Source organism: Pseudochaenichthys georgianus, chromosome 23 (assembly GCF_902827115.2).
Source record: "Pseudochaenichthys georgianus chromosome 23, fPseGeo1.2, whole genome shotgun sequence".
Lineage (NCBI taxonomy): Eukaryota > Metazoa > Chordata > Actinopteri > Perciformes > Channichthyidae > Pseudochaenichthys > Pseudochaenichthys georgianus.
The window spans coordinates 640,989-662,161 of NC_047525.1; the positions used below are offsets into that span (position 1 = coordinate 640,989).

At 42.6% G+C, this 21,173-nt stretch overlaps 1 protein-coding gene across 1 annotated transcript; it reads left to right on the plus strand.

Moving 5' to 3' along the window:
- The first annotated feature begins 3,584 nt into the window (after window positions 1–3,584).
- galk1 (galactokinase 1) lies at window positions 3,585–20,984 on the plus strand. Its single transcript, XM_034074897.1, has 8 exons — window positions 3,585–3,913; window positions 4,486–4,675; window positions 4,850–4,969; window positions 5,696–5,831; window positions 7,258–7,439; window positions 10,140–10,290; window positions 10,371–10,533; window positions 20,233–20,984. The coding sequence occupies exons 1-8, from the start codon at window positions 3,749–3,751 to the stop codon at window positions 20,305–20,307; spliced, it is 1,182 nt and encodes a 393-aa protein (XP_033930788.1). The 5' UTR covers window positions 3,585–3,748; the 3' UTR covers window positions 20,308–20,984.
- The last annotated feature ends 189 nt before the right edge of the window (window positions 20,985–21,173 follow it).

Below are 21,173 nucleotides of genomic sequence, written 5' to 3' on the forward strand. Positions count from 1 at the left end.
CCCAGTGCTGTGGTTTGGACGAAAGCCTGACTGGAACACATCGAAACAGTTATTTAAATGCAACAAATTACTCAACTGTTGAAAAACAACTTTTTCAATGATCTTACCTAGAAATGGCAGGTTTGATATGGGCCTGTAATTGTTCATTACTGAAGCATCTAGATTATTCTTTTTTAAGAGCGGTTTAATGACTGCAGTTTTCAGGGCCTGTGGAAAAATACCTGAGTGAAGAGATTTGTTTACTATATGAAGTAGTTCTGAGGCCATGCAACGAAAAACATCTTTGAAAAATCCTGTTGGAATAATATCAAGGCAGCAGGAGGAGGACTTCAGAAGTTGTATAATGTCCTCTAGGTTTTTATCATTAATCTGATGGAATTGTGTCATGATGTCTGAATTGATGTTAAGTGGACACAGAGACAACACATTTGCTGTTCCTGATGCAGAGGCACTGACTGCTTGTCTGATTTTCTGAATTTTGTCAGTGAAAAAGGCAAAATCATTGCACGCCCTGGTGGATAGAAATGCAGAGGCTACTGACACTGGGGGGTTAGTTAGTCTGTCGACGGTAGCAAACAAGGCACGTGCGTTGTTTTTGGTAATGATGTCAGAGAAGAACGATTGTCGTGCGTTTTTCAATTCCAAATTATAAAGGCCAAGTCTCTCTTTATAGATTTCAAAGTGAACCTGGAGATTTGTTTTTCGCCACCTGCGTTCAGCTTTTCGACATTCTCTTTTTTCTGTTTTCACGGTCATGGCCTTTCTCCATGGAGATATTTTCTTCCCAGTCACTTCCTTTACCTTAATTGGAGCAATGGCATCTATAACATTTTTAATTTTTGAATTAAAATGATCTACTAGCTTATTTACTGAGGTGTTAGCAGGGTCAAGTGTGGTAGAACAATTCTGAGTAAACATTTCCCTAGTATTTTCAGTTAAACATCGCTTTGTGGTTACCTCTTTTTGAACACTTGTGTGAACAGAAATAGAGCTCTCAAAGAAAACACAGGAATGGTCAGAGAGTGCAACATCAGTCACCACAAACTTAGAGATATTCAGACCCTTTGAGATAATTAAGTCCAGAGTGTGCCCCTTATTGTGCGTGGGCTCCGTCACATGCTGAGTCAGTCCATAGCTATCAAGAACACAAAACAGTTCTTTAGCCCCTCTGTCCTGGGGGTTGTCAACATGGATGTTAAAATCACCAACAATGGCTAGACGGTCAAAGTCAATACACACTATAGACAGCAGTTCAGTAAGGTCATCAAAAAAGCTTGCACAGTATTTGGGTGGTCTATAGATATTTAGGAACAGAGCTCGAGAGGAGCATTTCAGCTGAAGGGCCACATATTCAAAAGAAGCAAAGTTCCCATAAGATGTCTTCCTGCATTGAAGGGAATCATTGAACAGAATAGCAACTCCACCTCCTTTCTTATGCATTCTTTCCTGACTCATAAAACTAAAGTTGGGAGGGGTTGATTCGATAAGAACAGCTGCACTGTTATTTTGTTCAATCCAAGTTTCTGTTAAAAACATAAAATCGAGATTGTGCTCAGTGATAAAATCATTGATTAAAAATGTTTTTCCTGCCAAAGACCTGACATTTAATAAAGCTAGTTTAAGTTTGTTAAACACACTATCAGTCATGTTTTTTGTAACAAGCTGTGGCTGACATGGAATCACTGCTAAATTAGATAAACTCACACAAACGTTTGAGTGCTTCCTGTTTCTAAGATGATTCACCGCTCTTAATCTATTACCTATCAACACAGATATCGGCAAAGCTACTGGCAGGCAGGGCCCCGGCATGTCCTGGAAAGAGTTGAGAGTGCCATACGATGTGATTCTACATGTTGATACAATGACAGTAGATTCAAAATGTATTGTCATATATAATTTCTACTTCTACTGCACTACATTTGTCTGATAGCTAATTACTTTTTCAGACTATAGTTTAGAATCTGTCCAGAAAAAATATTTTAGAGAAATGTGTCATATTAATGGAGGTAAAAGTGCAGGTCTTCTGCAATGTTTTTTGTTTGTCCTTTGTGCATGCTTTGATACATTATTTGTTCAATATTAAAGCATGAGAACATGTAAATTACTTAGATGAAATACGAAACCGAAGAAGTAACTTAACTGTTTGGATATGGAATGACTGTAAATGCTACTCCATGTCTGAGTAACCATGATCATGTTCTGTTCTGTTCCACGTGTGCTGCTGTCACTAACTCTGCTTAGACTAAACATGTGATATAATGAAATAAGATCATGTTAACTTCACAGTGAATCTGCGACCTCCATCCTATTCATTTAAACTCCTTCACTTTAAATTGCTGTAACCAGTGGTGGTTCTAAATTACTTGGGGGGCTTGGATGGGGCCAATAATTGAATGAGAGGAGCACATTTAATACGGGAAAAAGGAGACAAAGACAATCTTCAAGATGTTAACGTTTTTTGTTTAGTATAGCGCATACAAAAATATAAATGCCATAATTGTTCATTTAGTAACAGAGTTTGTGTCTGTGACGTAATTTTCTTGTTACTTTTTAAATAGAATTTGGCCCAAGATTCAGCACATTAAAAGGAGTTTGGGGTAATATATAATGTTTATGCAGCCAAACTTAGTTTTTATTGTATTTCTTATTATTTGTTGGCATTTGTTTTAGTAACTTAGTTTAAATGTATTAAATTACATTACTGGAAAAAAACCAACATCTACAGGTTACAGCATATATTGAGCTGCAACCGCATAAATTGCATTATCGTAGATAATGGACGGGGGCCATGGGAGGCCAAGCTCAGTGTTACAGTCACTGGCAAATGTTACCTGAGTTCCCTTACAGTTATAGAGGAATAATCAGATTGCTGGTGCAATTTCAAAAACTGGAAATGGCAGGATTACAATGTTATTGCCTCCTGCTGTGAGGGAAGGAACCAGCTGTCCTCGGCCCCCCTGCTCTGTGTGTGCACAGGACAGACTGTATATGTGGGCTGATGACTGAAATACAATAATTATCTTAATTGATGGTAAAAAATGCAAAATAAGTCTACAAACGACAGAAATAAAACTCAACTAAAGTTGCATTGCCATTGTGCTCCTTCAACAAAAAACAGACAATTTAAAAATACATTAGATCTATCCTTTTCTCAATACAATGGATTTCTTGTTTGATTAAAGAGCTTTGTATCTTTGCATTGAATATGTGCTTAATGTCTTCCCATTAGATTTGCCTGGTAACAACATATTTTCTTCCTTCATGTTCCTTTTAAGGAAAGGCAAATAAAAAAATAACTACATGAAACCAAGTCAGTGTAATATAATATCTGTATTTATGTGATGACAAAAGATTTGTAAAGTTCAAGATCACCTGATACTTCACTTGGGTACCATTTTGTGCAACTTTATTTTATTTATTTACCTTATTTGTATTAAAAAGGTAATAAGGACATACATGAAAACAAATACCATAACCTTTTTTCTCAAAACAAAAGATTAACGTGGAAGAGCTGAAATATCAAGCTGTGTCATGTGACTGGTTTCCACCAATCAGAGCCTCATAACAAACCGTTTGGCCACACCTCCAGGAAGTAAAGAGCACCTGCCATGTCAGAAGATCCTCACATTCTCATGCATTCTCAGCCAATTTCTGAGCTTTTAACTTCAGAAAATACTCTTTGTGTCTGTCCTGCGCATGTCTCATTGATTTAAGTAGTTTCTACCCAGTGTCAGAAGTGTCCGGCTCCATGGCCGATTCTGTCCCCACTGTGTCGGAGCTGTTCGCGGCGGCTCGGCGGCGGTACGAGCAGTTGTTCGGGGGGGATGCTCCGCTCATAGCGGTCTGTGCCCCGGGGAGGGTGAACCTGATCGGAGAGCACACCGACTACAACCAGGGCTTCGTGCTGCCGATGGTAACACCAGCACTATTCAGTACCACATCTGGATAACACATCTGGCACGGATATATTTATGTTTTGTTTGAGTTTTGTCAACTTTTCAGAAGTCTGGCCTGTATAATCCATATTTTGGACCACATGGCATGGAAGAATAAAGACATATAGGCAAAGGATTATTACATTCTTGGGTTTATGGGAAACCCAGAAGCAAAATAAACAATATATGAATGGACTCAATAAGAACTTTTATACTAGAAATGTAGGATATGCATACATACTCGAAAGGGAACAAAGACTGCTGAGTTTGCAAATAACTTGATTTCAATGTGTCATACAACAACTCTGCACTAAAACATCTAGAAGTGAGTAGGCCTATTTTGTTTTTGTCAGAAAAAAACCCCACTTCTAAGGCTCAAGGACAAGGCCTAACTCCACTGCTGGACACTCAGACCGCGCACCCTGCCACACCGCACTGACAGTCTGTAATGGTGTATTAACAGCAGTCTTCCTCACATCAGTAACATCAGCATACTCCCTGATTTTAAAGAGTTTGGCTAAATATTTCCTCTCTGTGTTTGGTGACTCAGGCGCTGCCCTTGGTGACTGTGGTTGTAGGGAGTCAAACCTGTGGCCGGGATGTTACCGTGGTAACAGCGACTGAGGATGCTGATGAGCCCCACAGAGTGGACTTCAGCCTGCCTGCTGATGGAGCCCCGCTGGCTCCAGGGTTACCCCGCTGGGCCAACTACGTGAAGGGTGTCATCGAGCATTACAGGGGTACACAATGACTGTCAATAGCTAGAACACTTTGCCTGGGATTTACCATAGTTCAAGGAACATCAATATAACTGATAATAATACTACAGGAGTTTGTCAGTGAATGAGAAGACATGTACTGCAGGAGCTGCTTTGGTTGTACTTTGCTTCAACGTGTCCTTTCTCTGTCTGCAGCTCCTCCTGTCACGGGGTTCAGGGCGGTGATAGCCAGCAGTGTCCCCCTGGGGGGGGGCCTGTCCAGCTCTGCCTCTCTGGAGGTGGCATTCTACACATTCCTGCAGCAACTTCAGCCAGGTCAGAGTCTGAGATCAGAGACAGAGCAGCTTTGGAGCTGCACCAGATACCTGTGCAGTAGTTAGACTGAATGCAATGTGACTCCAACACACCATGCTGCAAATCTGCTGCTTGATACAAAATGGATCGTGCACAGCTCCATTGTTGTAGATTAACTTATCTACACAGAAGTCTTTCTGATAGAACATAAGGAACTTTGTAGGCATTTGGTCAACATTCCTGTATTTTCTATTTTGCGATAATTAATACAAAATATCATTTTCCAAAATGACACCAACTCTGATATTCCACCAACTCTGATATTCCACCAACTCTGATATCCAGTGCCGTCAGGGAGGATTACTAATCATATCAGAGATGGAGGGTGTACAGAGAATTGAAAGGAAAACCCAAAAGGAAACTGATTTATTGGTGTAGACTGACTATGCAATGCTACCGCGTGCCTTTATTGGAGATCTTAGAGTGAAAGGGGGAGGCGGAGGGGAGGACATTGCCTGAATTGGCCCGCTCGGGAATCGAACCGGCCTTCCAGGCAGCGGTGACTGCATATGGGCCGCCCCCTCTAAACCCTAGGCTATCCGGCAGGCATATAGCGATATGACAGTTTTGAAGTTCTGCTGCAGTTTATTCTTTAAATAACTTTATTTCTACAACCATTATAGTTGAACTTAAGGTATACAGGCCAGGATTTCTTTAATTAAAGATGGATCTTTCTTGATCTTTCAGATGACGGAGACAAGGTTTCCAAAGCGGTGGCCTGTCAGCAGGCAGAGCACTCTCACGCTGGAGTCCCGTGCGGCATCATGGATCAGTTTGTGTCTGTTCTGGGCAGGGAGGGCCACGCCCTGCTCATCGACTGCAGGTACTTTAAACAGGGAGGGCCACGCCCTGCTCATCGACTGCAGGTACTTTAAACAGGGAGGGCCACGCCCTGCTCATCGACTGCAGGTACTTTAAACAGGGAGGGCCACGCCCTGCTCATCGACTGCAGGTACTTTAAACAGGGAGGGCCACGCCCTGCTCATCGACTGCAGGTACTTTAAACAGGGAGGGCCACGCCCTGCTCATCGACTGCAGGTACTTTAAACAGGGAGGGCCACGCCCTGCTCATCGACTGCAGGTACTTTAAACTGGGAGGGCCACGCCCTGCTCATCGACTGCAGGTACTTTAAACTGGGAGGGCCACGCCCTGCTCATCGACTGCAGGTACTTTAAACTGGGAGGGCCAGGCCCTGCTCATCGACTGCAGGTACTTTAAACTGGGAGGGCCACGCCCTGCTCATCGACTGCAGGTACTTTAAACAGGGAGGGCCACGCCCTGCTCATCGACTGCAGGTACTTTAAACTGGGAGGGCCACGCCCTGCTCATCGACTGCAGGTACTTTAAACTGGGAGGGCCACGCCCTGCTCATCGACTGCAGGTACTTTAAACTGGGAGGGCCACGCCCTGCTCATCGACTGCAGGTACTTTAAACTGGGAGGGCCACGCCCTGCTCATCGACTGCAGGTACTTTAAACTGGGAGGGCCACGCCCTGCTCATCGACTGCAGGTACTTTAAACTGGGAGGGCCACGCCCTGCTCATCGACTGCAGGTACTTTCAACTGGGAGGGCCACGCCCTGCTCATCGACTGCAGGTACTTTCAACTGGGAGGGCCACGCCCTGCTCATCGACTGCAGGTACTTTAAACTGGGAGGGCCACGCCCTGCTCATCGACTGCAGGTACTTTAAACTGGGAGATTACTTTTAGTCTCTTCTTGTTTCAAATGGTCTTTCATAGACAGAGGAACAACATATCTACATCAGGTACTTGTTTGTGTTGTACATGGATGCGGGAAGGGGGGGTGCTGAGGGGGCTGCAGCACCCCCATCTGTTGGTGGAGAGTTGTAACTGCAACACCAAAAAGTTCACTAAACAAATCAATACAAAAGTTTTACTTTGAGTTACTATTTTTGAGTTATTATTTTGGTGTCGGCAGTCTATAAAAAGCTTCACTATAAGAGAAAGTGATAATGCGGTGTGCTTCTTCTGTTGCTCTGCTATAGAAAAGAAGCTCGTCAGTGCAGACAAGATCAGGGATGGGAGTTTTGTGAAAGGAGGATTTAACAACTGGCGAAAGGCAAGGGAAACATTTAGGGAGCATGAGAAGTCCCATCAACACACAGGCCGTCAACAAACTGGCAGCATTAAAACGAACACCGATGAATGCGCTGCTCTCACAAGCTGTTGCTAAAGACCCGCACCCCAAACTCTGACTGACTTCCCGCGTCCCTGTGTTTGTACTCAGGTCCCTGGAGGCCACCCCCGTCCCTCTGGCAGACCCAGGCCTGATCATTCTCATCACCAACTCCAACGTGAAGCACTCTCTGAGCGGCAGTGAGTACCCCCTGAGGCGCCGGCGCTGTGAGGAGGCCGCCTCCGCCATGGGGAAGAGCAGTCTCAGAGACGCCACCATGAAGGACCTGGAGGGTGAGGAGTTTAGTTGTTATTCTCCTGAGCTAAACCTTGATATTCCACTTCCTTTTGATTTCCCCTGTCCTGGGTTAGCATCCTGCCTGATCCTATCCTCTTCCATTCCAGTGATGTCATTCTGTCCCATCTGTCACTGCCCTGTCTCCTCTTGTTCCGTACAGTGTGTTAGTGCTAGACTGTCTCTGTTCAAAGTAAAACAACACTTTTCATTGTTTTCTGACGGGGTGTGAAGCCGACCGTCGAGCGGCCCAGACCAAGCAAGGAGGCAGAGGCAGAACGTCCAAAAATATAACCCGACGTGGGCATTTATTAAAATCATGAGCACAACGTTCACAGCTTCAATCCTGCTGTTCTCCTTGCACACATCCTGCAGCCACAAGGATCTCACACACACACCCAGCCCCCTCAACAGACAGAGAAACAGAGCCTAAATACACACACTCTAATCAGCACAACCAGACACGGGTGAGGGGGAGGAGACAACACAGGACACCAGGTGCACACAATCATCAGCCACAGACAACATATACTGTGCAATCACGCTAATAAAGTGGCATATCACCCGGCCTGAAGCCGTCAGTCCATAGTGACGACGTTCCCTTCGTCACACGGGGCCAGAAATTCCGTTTTAGCCTCCAGGCTATTGAGCGTGTGGACTCTTTTTATTTTACTGATAGCTGAGTGGACAGTGTTGTATGGTTACAAATCTAAACCGACTTCTTCTTATAACTGCAGCCTGTAGTCCGAGGACAGGAAGTGAATGTTAGCAGAGGTACATTTTCTTTCTAAAATGACGTACTTTTGAAGCTGCTCAGTTTAGCTAAAGCTGAATATATAACTAGCTATATATGACTCTTGAATGATTTGACTGATTATACAAACCTAAAATACAAACATTCACTAAGAGTACATATGTTGAATGTACTTTGTTACATTTCACCACTAATAATCAGGGTTTGATGCAGGTATATCTATGTGATGAGTAACTATTGGGCTACAAATAATGGGCCGCAATCATTATTGAAGTTCGAGCAACTAATGCATGTCTAGGAAACATACTGTGTGAACCTTAGCTGGTTTATTTGTGTTTGTGATGAAAAGCGCTCTGCAATTGAAGGAATACATTTACAGAGGAATCGAGACCCGGCGTCAGGACACAGGAGGAGGGGGGGCAGACTATCTGGGTTTTATGATGCAGTGGGCTGTCAGCCGGCTGGCCTTCAATTTGGAGGGAGGAACCTAGGGTGCTCCATTTCAAAAGAAGCCGTTTCCCTTTCCCAGATATTTACAGTACCGGTCAGAAGTTTGGACACACCTTCTCATTCAATGGTTTTTGTTTATTTTAATTTATTTCTACTTTGTAGATTAATACTGAAGACATCAAATCTGTGAAAGAACATTATCTAGTAAACAAAAAAGTGTTAAAAAATCCAGAATATCATTTCTATTTGATATTCTTCAAAGTAGCCCCTTTTGCCTTGATGACAGCTTTGCAGCCTCCTGGCTTCTCTCAGTCAGCTTCATGAGGTCGTCACCTGGAATGGTGTTCCCACACATTGCCTTGTGAAGAGTCCATGTGTGGAATGACTCGCCTTCTGGATGTGTTTGAGAGCAGCAGTCGTGTTGTGCAGAGTCAGTGCTCAGTGGAAAGCCCTATTCGACTACTGTTGTAATCCATATTATGGCAAGAACCAGTCAACTCAGTGAAGAGAAGCGACCGTCCATCGTGACTTTAAGAAATGAAGGCCAGTCGATCTGGAAAATGTCAAGAACCTTGAATGTGTCCTCAAGTGCAGTCGCAAAAACCATGGAACGCTATGATGAGACTGGCTCTCATGAGGACCCCCGGGAAAGGAAGAGCAAGAGTTACCTCTGCTCAGAGGATAAAAACATCAGAGTTACCAGACTCAGAAAGCACACATTAAAGCACCTCAGATTAGAGCCCACATAAAGGATCACAGAGCTGAAGTAGCAGACAATCTCAGCATCCACCGTTCAGAGGAGACTGCGTGAATCAGGCCTTCGTGGTCCAATCGCTGCAAAGATCCACTGCTGAGGATGGACAAGAAGAAGAAGAGAATTGTTTGGGCCAAGAAACACAAGGAATGGACATTAGACCAGTGGAATCTGGACTTTGGTCTGATGAGTTTTTCGTTCCAGCTGCCATTCTGCAGTAGCCAGCTAAATAAAAATCATATTCTGAATTTAACACTTTTTTGTTTACTCGATAATTTCATGTGTGTTCCTTTATAGTTTTGATGTCTTCAGTATAAATCTACAATGTAGAAACAATTAAAATAAATAAAAAAACTTTGAATGAGAAGGTGTGTCCAAACTTTTGACTGGTAGTGTATATATATATATAGATATAACATTTTAATGCAAAGGTTAACGAAGGAAATGTATTTATATAGAAGCTTGACGTAACATGACATAGCATTTTTAACCTTCCCTGTATAGCGTCCAAAACCATAAATAAATAAAGTGGAAGTTCACTCAAAAGTTAATCTTCCGCTGAGGCCCCAGAAGGCGAATCTTACACAGGGAAATTACACTAAAATAACAATAAACAAAAACAGTAAGGAAAATAAATGTTTAACTATGAAATAATATGAATGAATGAAAACTTTATTACAGACTCAGGGTCCAGATAATATATGAATCAATATATAGCCCCAACAGTCCCTATCCTTTCAGAGGCCAGCGACAGAATGGACGAGGTCACCGTCCGCAGAGCGCGTCATGTGATTAATGAGATCGAGAGGACGGTCCAGGCTGCGGAGGCTCTGAGGAGAGGAGAATACAAAGAGTTCGGCAGGCTGATGGTGGAGAGCCACAACTCACTGAGGTACAGCACAGCAGGTGGAGAGTCACTATTAGGACAGAATGTGGGAGGAGTGAGCTAACGCGCTGCCCCCCCCCCATCAGAGACCTATATGAGGTGAGCTGCAGGGAGCTGGATGAGCTGGTGGCTGCCGCCCTGGAGGTGGAGGGGGTGTACGGCAGCCGGATGACGGGCGGAGGGTTTGGAGGATGCACCGTGACCCTGCTGCAGGCCGGCGCCATCGACAGGACCATACTGCACATACAGGTCCACATTCACTCTGCCTCACACTGTGCACGTGATCATACAGCTCTGAAAAACATCAAGAGACAACTTCAACTTGTTCTCACATCTCAATCACTACATGTACAGCAGCCATTCCATTCCAGTGCCTGTTGAATTCCAATACAGAGAAATGTTGTCACTTGTCAGTAGTTAATAGAATAAAATAGAAAGTAATTGGACTCAAACACATACAGTAAATAGTAAAACCAGAGAAACTGATAATGCTACAGTGGTCTCTTCATTTCTTCTAGAGCTGTATGTGTAATGTTTGTCAGTTATCAGGAATATTATCAATCAAATATTGTTTAAGGCTTTAATATTTTGGCTAATAGTTAGTTTGCTCTCATACTGGGAGTTAGTGGAAAAGAACAATATAAGCTTTATACATGCATTCTCAGTTCTTCAGACTGTAACAGTTCAGGACATATTGCTCATAAGGGAAACTGCTGTATCGGGCTGCCACCAACACAGATACAAACACAACTCCAGTTGCTTCTCATGCCACGTTGCCATGTCTTTACACCAAACTTGCATTTTTTTTCTACAATATGCACAAAGATTGTGTTGTTGTTTGTTTCAGAGAGTGGAGTTTAACATAGGGCCCTGGGACAAAGATGCCCTCACAAGAAAAAAGCTTTTGGAAAATGTCCTTACCCTCGTATTGTGTTAGAAAGGGGCACTTACCATGAGCACAGCTACCTGAGTCAGTAGGTTATTTTCTCACATGTTCACTTGAATACTTTCCACTGTCTGGGTTTAGCCCGAGAGAATACGCTGAAACATTGGATAGCGCAGTGTTATGTTTGTAACGATCAACTATCTAAACTAGTTGTGTTAATTAAACGCACAAGGGGTTCTTGAATGAAATAAGATTATAAAGGTAAACAGAAATAATAAGCGGATAATCTGCTCCTTTAAACAAAATAAACAGAGACAGATTTCATGCATGGATCCATTCTATTGACAGTTTTCCAGCCACACAACACAAACAAAACAAAACAGTCCGCTCTGGGATACACAAAGTGTCTTTTCTGCCTAACCCAGGCTATTGTTCATTGAGAAAAAACTGTTGCTCCTGCGCCCGTCGGCGGCAACAACAGAAATGTTTGTCGGCCTTTTACGGCTATATTCCACACAAAAAAGAAACACGAGGTCCTGCGTGGCACACAGGAGCGATCTCACCCTGTGTCGGAGAGAATCTCTCTCTCTCTGTGCGCGTCCTCTCCAAGGAGACGTGCTTCCAGGTCGGTCGATGCAATATCCACATACGGTTACTTTCAGTTACTTCCCCTATTTTTACACATGCTGAGAAACCGTAACCATCCCGCTGAATACCCGCATTCACCACACAGGCTTCCTCCTCCCGTGAGAACCACCCTGGCATCCTGTTGACCTGCCCTCTAAAAAGCCTCTGGGCGCCGCGACAGGTGAATATGCAAATGAGGCTTGCAGAACCACACCCTCAAACCTTACATAAAAGTGGACATTTTAACGACTGTAGTTGCGAGGATAATACACATGCATCATAGATTCTCATTTCATTTGAATCTAAACTACATGCCTTAACCCTTTCCCCTGCCCCTACAGTTTACAACAAACACTAAGGTCAATCTGCGACTGTCACATGTTACTAGTGAACATGCAGAGGGGTTTGCTGTCCTTATGAATCACTGAACTTCCTCAATCCTGATATAACATCATAGATCAAAGAGAAATAATGTTAACGCTACATCTACATTAGCTGAGCATCTACATAGCTGTCAGCGATATCTTCTGCTTCTTGTTTAACATCAATTCCTCGTAATCCCATAATCAGTGGATACTAGTATGGAAGGTATGTACATCTTTATCCATACAATTCTTCATTGATTCTTGATCAATGGTGGCAGGTGATCTAAATCATCTAAGAACCGCTTCTCAACAGGAACTGGTTCTCTATTCCTATTTGTAGTATATTGTAGAGCAGGGGTCTCCAATCTTTTTTAGGATGGGAGCTACTTTCACAAAATAAAACCTATTTCAGTGTTTACTAAAAGAACATGTATTCAATTTAATTATTTTATCTATTATTTTAACCTGCTTTATTTGGGGGTGGACCTCACCATCCTCTGATCACAACCAATAACAAATCATTTAAACTTGTTTATTCTTATCTTATGTTACCTAATTAGCATTCTTTATTTTTATTTATGCATATTTTACTAATCACATCTGTTTTTTGTTTTTTTTTACTGTCCTATAGTACACATTGGAATGATTTCTTACTTTATCTATATTAAATAAATAAAGGTGTGTTCTCTCTCTCTCTCGCTCGCTCACAGAGGCTGTGTGCTCCTCCGTGGCCATGACGGATTGCGTTAAAAAAAAATAATAAACATATTTGTAAAGTGGGGGGACGTCCCCCCTGTCCCCAGTGGAAATTACGCCATGTGTGTGTGCGCGTCAAGTGCAATAAATAAATATGCAAGTTGCAACACACACAGAGTAAAGCTCTGCCCCTCATGTGCTGTATAGGCTGGCACGACTAGGCTGTTCAATGGGGCTGATGTGTTGTGTAGGTGCTAGTGGAGCCTCGCAGCGGCGAAACTGTGGTGCTTACACTGTAGCAGTGGCGGCCGGCCCATAGCGGCGCTAGGGGCGCCGCCCCACCTCTTCCTACATTAAAAAATAAAAATGAACAAGGTAAATATGATATAATTGGTATCAGTAAAATGTATAATCTACAATAAAATCTCGCTTAAACTGGTGTTACGATGTCTAAAGTTACTGATAAGTCACATGTTTCCTGCCTGGCCTTGCCCGTGTATCATTACTCTCTCTCGTCTGGGCGCTAAGAGAGGAGCCCTCAACCAGTGCAGCAGCAGCAACTATCAGCTGACTGTTGCTATCTGTAAACTATGCCTCCGAAACATAATTTCAGCCAATCAGCGTCGTCAAATCTGATGATCACCGGGCGCCAATGTCAGCGCCCGGTGCAGGGTTATGGCTAGAAAGGATCCGTCTTGTGTAAAACTCTCGCGAGAGTTTGTGAGTCACGTGGCTGAATGTTTCCATTTGACAGGCAGCCTTTCAGTTACGATCGTTCACACCAGTGGGCCACAGCAAATGATGGTGAGAAGCGAACTATCTATTAATTATGTCAATTACAGGGAGTGTGATTGTAACTGTGTGTGACTAGCTGGATGCAAACCGGTAAACGCTGTCTTTTGTTTCCCATGCTTGCTCTTCAAACAGCCGGGGACAGATACTATGTGCCCGTGATAAATAAACACACACACATTATTGTATATAGTTGAGTTTTGACAGCATCCATCAAACTAGATGTGTTGCCTTAATGGTCTGTTTTCTAATATGTCTGTGTTTCTGAACCACGGCTGTGTCTGCATATAATGCTCGTATTTAGTCTCCTGATTTTAAATGGGAATTCAATCATTTGAGTGTTCCCAAAGAACCGGTGTTCTGCAGTTTGTGTGGGCCTACTGTACTGTTGCACAGTTTATACTGTAGAAACTATGTCCAGGACAAGGTGTTCGGAAGTTTTGGAAGATTCATAGCTAACCACACTGAAGATTATGGAGGTATTGATCAGACTTCTCATATCTCTAACATCACCAGAAGTCATCATTAAAGGGGTAGTTTCTCAAAATGTTCCCCGTGTGGTTTATTCACCATTACAATAGCCCCACCTAAAATAATTTCCACCAGCCGCCACTGCACTGTAGGTGCGCCGCGTTTGCGCTTCAGATGAGGCTCCCTCCGCAAAATGAGGCCATTAGAGACTATTGATGTGTGTAGTGAGTTTGGTAGAAATATACTGTATAGAAGTGATTGAAGATTATTGTATTCTCTTTTTTGGGAGTTGCACTTTGCAGACAGTCCCTGAGCACTCGTTTCTTCTCCGGCTGCAGATAGAGACCAATGTAATGTGTCCAGCTCGGAGGACGGCGCGTATTGGCTTTTTTTGATCAAAATGTGATTGTAGTTCTTTGTCAACCTTACCACGGTACTTAGGAGACGTAATTTGTGTCTGATCAACGTCTTGTTCATAAGTTATTGATCCGTGAAATCGGAATCTGCCAATATCGTTCCAACTTTACTGAACTGGGCCGCGAGGTGAGGCCCCACGCAGTCTGCGTGATCTGCGTGTAGGGAGGGGCGTCCCTGTATAATAACGTCATATTAAATGCAGTCATTTGGTCTTTAGCAACAGCTTGTGAGAGCAGCGCATTCATCGGTGTTCGTTTTAATGCTGCCAGTTTGTTGACGGCCTGTGTGTTGATGGGACTTCTCATGCTCCCTAAATGTTTCCCTTGCCTTTCGCCAGTTGTTAAATCCTCCTTTCACAAAACTCCCATCCCTGATCTTGTCTGCACTGACGAGCTTCTTTTCTATAGCAGAGCAACAGAAGAAGCACACCGCATTATCACTTTCTCTTATAGTGAAGCTTTTTATAGACTGCCGACACCAAAATAATAACTCAAAAATAGTAACTCAAAGTAAAAGGTTTGTATTGATTTGTTTAGTGAACTTTTTGACGTTGCAGTTAGAACTCTCCACCAACAGATGGGGGTGCTGCAGCCCCCTCAGCACCCCCCCTTCCCACGTCCATGGCAGTAAATCTATTCCTTCCAGAACTAGTGACATGAGGTAACTTTCCTTACAGAGACAGAACGTTTCTGAATCTACAGTAGGAGGCTCTTTATCAGTACAGCAACAGTTCAAGCAGATACATCAACTCATAAACAAGCTATATATTTGTGCGCTGCAGGAAACGGTTTTATTAATCATGAGTTGCGGGTCCGTGAATAAGACTTAAAACAGAAAGTAGTTCATTGCTATTCCTCTGTCATTCAGATATTTGAATATGTTACCCAAAATGTTTATACCTGTCTTGTGTTAAAAAAACAAAACAATTCTCAACAAATATTTTTACTAGAATTATTTTAATAGTGAAATGAACACCATGTTCAGTCTCCGAGAGCACATGATCTCCAGATGATTTAGATTCTCTCCTCTCATCCATCGCTTTCTTTTTGGAAATGGGTGTTTTACTAATATTACCCCTGACAGCAAGTAGATGATTTATATTTACAATTGAACATAATGTATGTTTTTTGTGGATGACATTCACACACACGCTGACATCCTGTCAAGCTCTCTGATTCTTTCTCTCTGACTCTACTGCTGTCACTTTTTTTGGATACCACCTACTTAAGAAGATCATGTTTGTAGAGTAGTAATGAACTTGTTAAATATACACAATACAGGTGCAACAAAATCAGTTTTTCTGTTTAGTTGTAAAATGTACTTTTCCAGTTTTTATAATTCTGTTTTCTGGAAAGTTTCTGTTTTCCAAAGGGTATTTAAAATCAAAAGGGTCTGAGGAGGCCATTGTTCAATTCTTCACCGTGGATAAATGGCACTTTCAGTCCGTCTGTCACTTTAAGGGATGCATTTCAGACAAATTGCTCAGTCCCCAGTGTCTTGCTCAGGCAGCTCCTGTGTGTGTGTGTGTGTGTGTGTGTGTGTGTGTGTGTGTGTGTGTGTGTGTGTGTGTGTGTGTGTGTGTGTGTGTGTGTGTGTGTGTGTGTGTGTGTGTGTGTGTGTGTGTGTGTGTGTGTGTGTGTGTGTGTGTGTGTGTGTGTGTGTGTGTGTGTGTGTGTGTGTGTGTGTGTGTGTGTGTGTGTGTGTGTGTGTGTGTGTGTGTGTGATCGGGGTGGTATGAACCGAGAATAAAAGCAAGCCACAAGTGTCCAGTTATTAGCATGCTAGTCCGGTCACTGTGGCCCTCCTTCCTTTCTGCTCTCAGACTGTGGGCCTGCTGTTTAAGAAAGTTCAACAAACATGTGCATTTACTGCCAAAACTCACGGGAGACACCTGCATTCATAGGGATGACTTATTTGCATGGCAACAATGCGATGGAAAAGGGCAGCAACCTGTTGTCTGTTTGTAACTCAGGTTTTTAAAGGGTTTTCGTCAGCTTTAAGCAGACTTGGCACGTTTCAGCACATCTTTCCTAACGTGGCCGTATCCTGGATACTACTCCGGCTTGCTAACTGTCAAAGGAGACAAGTCTTTTTTGGAAACAAAAGAAGCACTTGAAACCTCCACATCTCCCAGTCCTCAGCATTCCTGACCACAGCAGAAGGATCCTCCAACTACAACAGCGGAGAAGCTCCACAGGACCACAGAGTGCCACAGCTTTCCTCCAGGATGCTCAACCTCAACTCATCGGATGAGAACAGCAACAGGAGCTCTCTGCAGGACCCGGTGTCTCTGAACGTAGGGGGGGAGATTTACACCACCACCCTGGACACTCTGACCCGCTGTCAGGACTCCATGCTGGGGGCCATGTTCACCGGGCAGATCCCCGTGCTGAGAGACAGCAGAGGAAATGTCTTCATCGACCGTGACGGGAAAGTCTTCCGGTACATTCTGAATTACTTGCGCTCCAGCGCCTTGGACCTGCCCGATGGCTTCTCAGAGCTGGCACTGCTGCGGAGGGAGGTGGACTTCTTCCAGATACGCCCCCTGCTGGAGGAGCTCTGCCGCTACGAGGCAGCAGTGCCTCTCAGCCTCAAAGGAGGGCCCCTAGGAGCCATGATCATGGTCAATGTGGAGTCCAAGGTATGTTTTTTTTAAGTAATAGCACAATTTCTGTTTGACAATACAAGTCAATGGGCCTCATGGTAGAACCACTTTACAAACTATGACACTTTCCTACAAACAGGAGGGAACAATATAGCCACTTGGAGACATTGATCATGCAAATTATTACAAAAGGGTTAAATTATTATTATGATGATGTTATTATAAATATTCACAAGAGGATTGTCCAGTTAAGAGAATTTGGCTAATGTGACTAAGAACACAAGTTCAAGTAATCCTTAAGAATAACAATTATCTTGTATGAGGCCCAATATTTGAGTTTTAATAAATGTTCGATAATAATATATTAATTAACATTAGTTTACAATAGACACAATTATTATGATTCAGTGTTTCATCATAAGTAATCGGACTGGCTCCTGCCAGAATTATTTAACAGCAATACACCTATATAGGGTTAGCCAATGATTTTAATGGCATATATGCATAAATATTTTTTTATATCGATAACATTGCTTTCAGACAGGGAGCAGTTACAGCATTAGACTAGCTCCTCTGTTATTTCACTTTTTTAATGTGTGGTCGGGTCTTAACTAAAAATATTGATAAGAATGTTTTAGCGCCTATCATGGTGGCCTTCACCAACCTCAGGAAGTCTGGTAATGTTTACCCTACATAGCCTACAGTGTCAGCAGAGGGTGTTTGTGCATGACTTTGTACAATCAGAGACATGGACAGACCGGTTCTTTGTGTACACTCTGGATAATGTGCAGTCACGTATTTTTCCCTCTCCTTCCAGGTCCGTATTCTTCACTTTAACTTACGCCACGCGCCGGAGAACTACGAGCTGCGCACATGCCTAGTGGCAGCCTTCACAGTGGAGCTCTTCTGTACCTGGAGAGCCTTCATGGCCCTTCTTTGTGAGCGCTTCTCCTACAAAACCTCCAAAGGTCTCACCAGCCCCCATCCATGCAACCCGAGTCAGAACCGGCTGAAACTGGAGTGGGTGCCGCGGCCCGAGAAGCTCCCGCAGGAGCAGTACGACAAGCAGCGCTACCAGGGGCTGACGGTGTGTAACACCGAGGTCACGCAGTCAGGTGACATCATCAACGCGCACCGTGAGATCACAGACATGCAGGGCTTTGTGGAGGAGCTGCTGAAGTTGTCTTTGGCTGAAGGCTTCAAGGTGGATCTGGTGACGCCTGATCCTGTGGAAATCCTCAACTGCACCTCGCTTCGTCTTATCAAATGCTAAGATCTGCGCCAAGAACATCAAGTAAAAAAAACCAGAACATGCCAAGTGGATGAAATATGGTTTGATCTCTCTAGACACAACTAACCAGTGAATCCAGTAGGTTAGGGTTGAGGTTAGCCTTTAAGGTTGAGGTTAGGGTGTTTGAAATAATACGGAAATATATGTTTTCGTCGGTCTCTGTGTCTGTCACAATGTCATAGTGTTGTTAACCATAATGGATAACAAATTGTGTTAAATCTGGGTTAGCGCTTTCTTCTACGTCCAACACAACACTTTAGATCCACCTGTGAAATATATTGTTCATTTACTACAATATAAACTATGCTGAGTTCTTGTTTCATGTTGATCATGTCTAAGAGCAATGAAGCACAGTCAAATAAAATCTCATTTTGGGATATATGCTTGTTCCTGTTATTGAGTTTGGTGAGAGGGCTGATAGCACTCTTTTGTCTTTGTGTGTTTTTCTTGAGGCCTAACAAATGTCTAATGTTGTTGTTCTACCTCCTGAAACATTTTGAAGCAGACATGGCGTAATTAGCTTGAAGTATTTCTCTCTGAACACAATGACTTTCTGGACCCTCGTCCCACCTTCAGGATGACCAGCAGCCAGCGGACCCTTCGGTCACTGTGAACAGCTGATTACCAACATATCTGAAGTCTGTTTCCAGGCTTTATGCCAAGCTGAGAAAATAAGCTTGCAACTCTTGCTCCAGTTATTACTAAGACAAGAGAGTGTCGTCCGACTTTAAATAAGCAAATAAGTGTGTTTTTCAAAAAGTTTGGCCTTGTGTCCACACATGTTATCTCTGAAGCCACAGCCCCGATGTGTCGTTACACTTTTGAGGTGGTGTAGAAAGCGTAGTCGCCACAGTACGCTCTAACCCCTTTTACAACTACAAATCCTACACCTTCAACATAAATACAGTTATATTTTGTCTCAGTTTTTATGTCACTGACATAGTTTTGATTTTAAAGGCAAAGTTATTGCTGGCCTTTTTCCATATTGATATGAATGGAAAAAATAAAATTCCACTTTTTGGGTTACTTTTTTGCCATGTTCTCTCAAATAAATCTGTACTTATACTACTCATGTGCTCACTCCTGGTGGGAGGGCTTGGAATGACATTGTCAGATGATTTATGGACGTAATGTGTAACTAGTTTGCTGCATCTCGGCCATAGAATGTATAAAATAGGTCACATTTTAAGAGGAATTTATCGGGTTGCAAATCAAAACCCTTTTTTCTCACCTTCCGTCTAGGACAGTGTTTCTCAAACTTTTTCATACCAAGGACCACTTAACCAATAAAAAAACACTCGCGGACCACCTAACTCCACAAATATCCCAAAACACATCGTTTTTCTAGAACAGATTATAAATCGCGTGAAAATGGTACAAACAAGTGGCAACATGTGTGACGAAGGTGTTGCCCTGAGCTTTATCATGCAATAGAAAGTGAAACTTAGGCTCGTTCCATTGCTGAGATATTCCCGCGAGAGTGCGAAAAACTTAAATGTATTTATTTATTTCAAATGTGAAATGTTACCAATATACTCACGGACCACTAGGAGGCGCTCACGGACCACCAGTGGTCCGCGAACCACACTTTGAGAAGCACTGGTCTAGGACTTTGAGAGATGCATGAATGTCTTCTGGATGGACAGTCATGTTTCATATTTCGTATTTACATTCTTGACAACAGTATGTTCAGATGCAGATTTAATGCTTAACACTCACATTAGGGGGTTGTTTTTCAGAAGTATCATTGGGTTAATGTTCTCATTGTGTTTGTGTTGTATGTTTGTGTATGTTACAGGAGCGATACAGTGGAACCCCGACTTTCTACGTCACAACTCCTTCAGAGGGAGCTCGGGTCCTCAGTCTGCCCTGACCTTTATTAACACATCTCTGACTCATTCCTTTTTCATAGGCATATATACAGCATTTCATATTTGGTGTTTCTTCTCAATGATCACTATTAAAAATGCCTTCACAGTAAAGCATTGCTATGGTGACTTTTTATTATGAGATTGCAGCAACTCTTTGTATCATCACGTCTTACATGTATTTTGAAAAACAGACTGCTATGGATGAAGACGGTGTGAAACTTTTTTATAATGACATTTTTCTTTGTTTCATTTTGAATATTAACATATCACGTCGATATAATGTTGTGAAAGGGTCTCTGGTAGTGATTATTTTCACAGTCTGTGGAGGCTTGTTGTTTTAGTTTTAAAACTAAAATCATATTTGATTTGTAGTTTCAGCATTCTTATCAACTTAATTTTCAGCAGCAACATGCATCAACTAAACCACTGTACACTACCGGCTTTAATAGCTAGACAAGAATACGGGATATAATGATTAACAGAATAACAAGAGGAAAAGCATACATAAATGTTTGAGGAGGAGGATGATGATGATGATGATGATGATGATGATGATGATGATGATGATGATGATGATGATGATGATGATGATGATGATGATGATGATGATGATGATGATGATCCTGTCCTGGCTGCTTCTTTTGATTTTGGTTAATAAATCATGTGTTTCAGAATATAATTTACTTTCCTTCTTGAATTGTTGAATATTAGGTTTCATTCCAGACAGTTTGCATTTATGAAAATTAAATTAGCAATATTATTTAAATAAAAAAATAAGGCTTTTTTTTACCATAGTAAAAAAGGATAATATAATGCTTCTGGGAATTCCTCTTGTCTTAAACAGCGTGCAGGTTAAAGACTGTATATA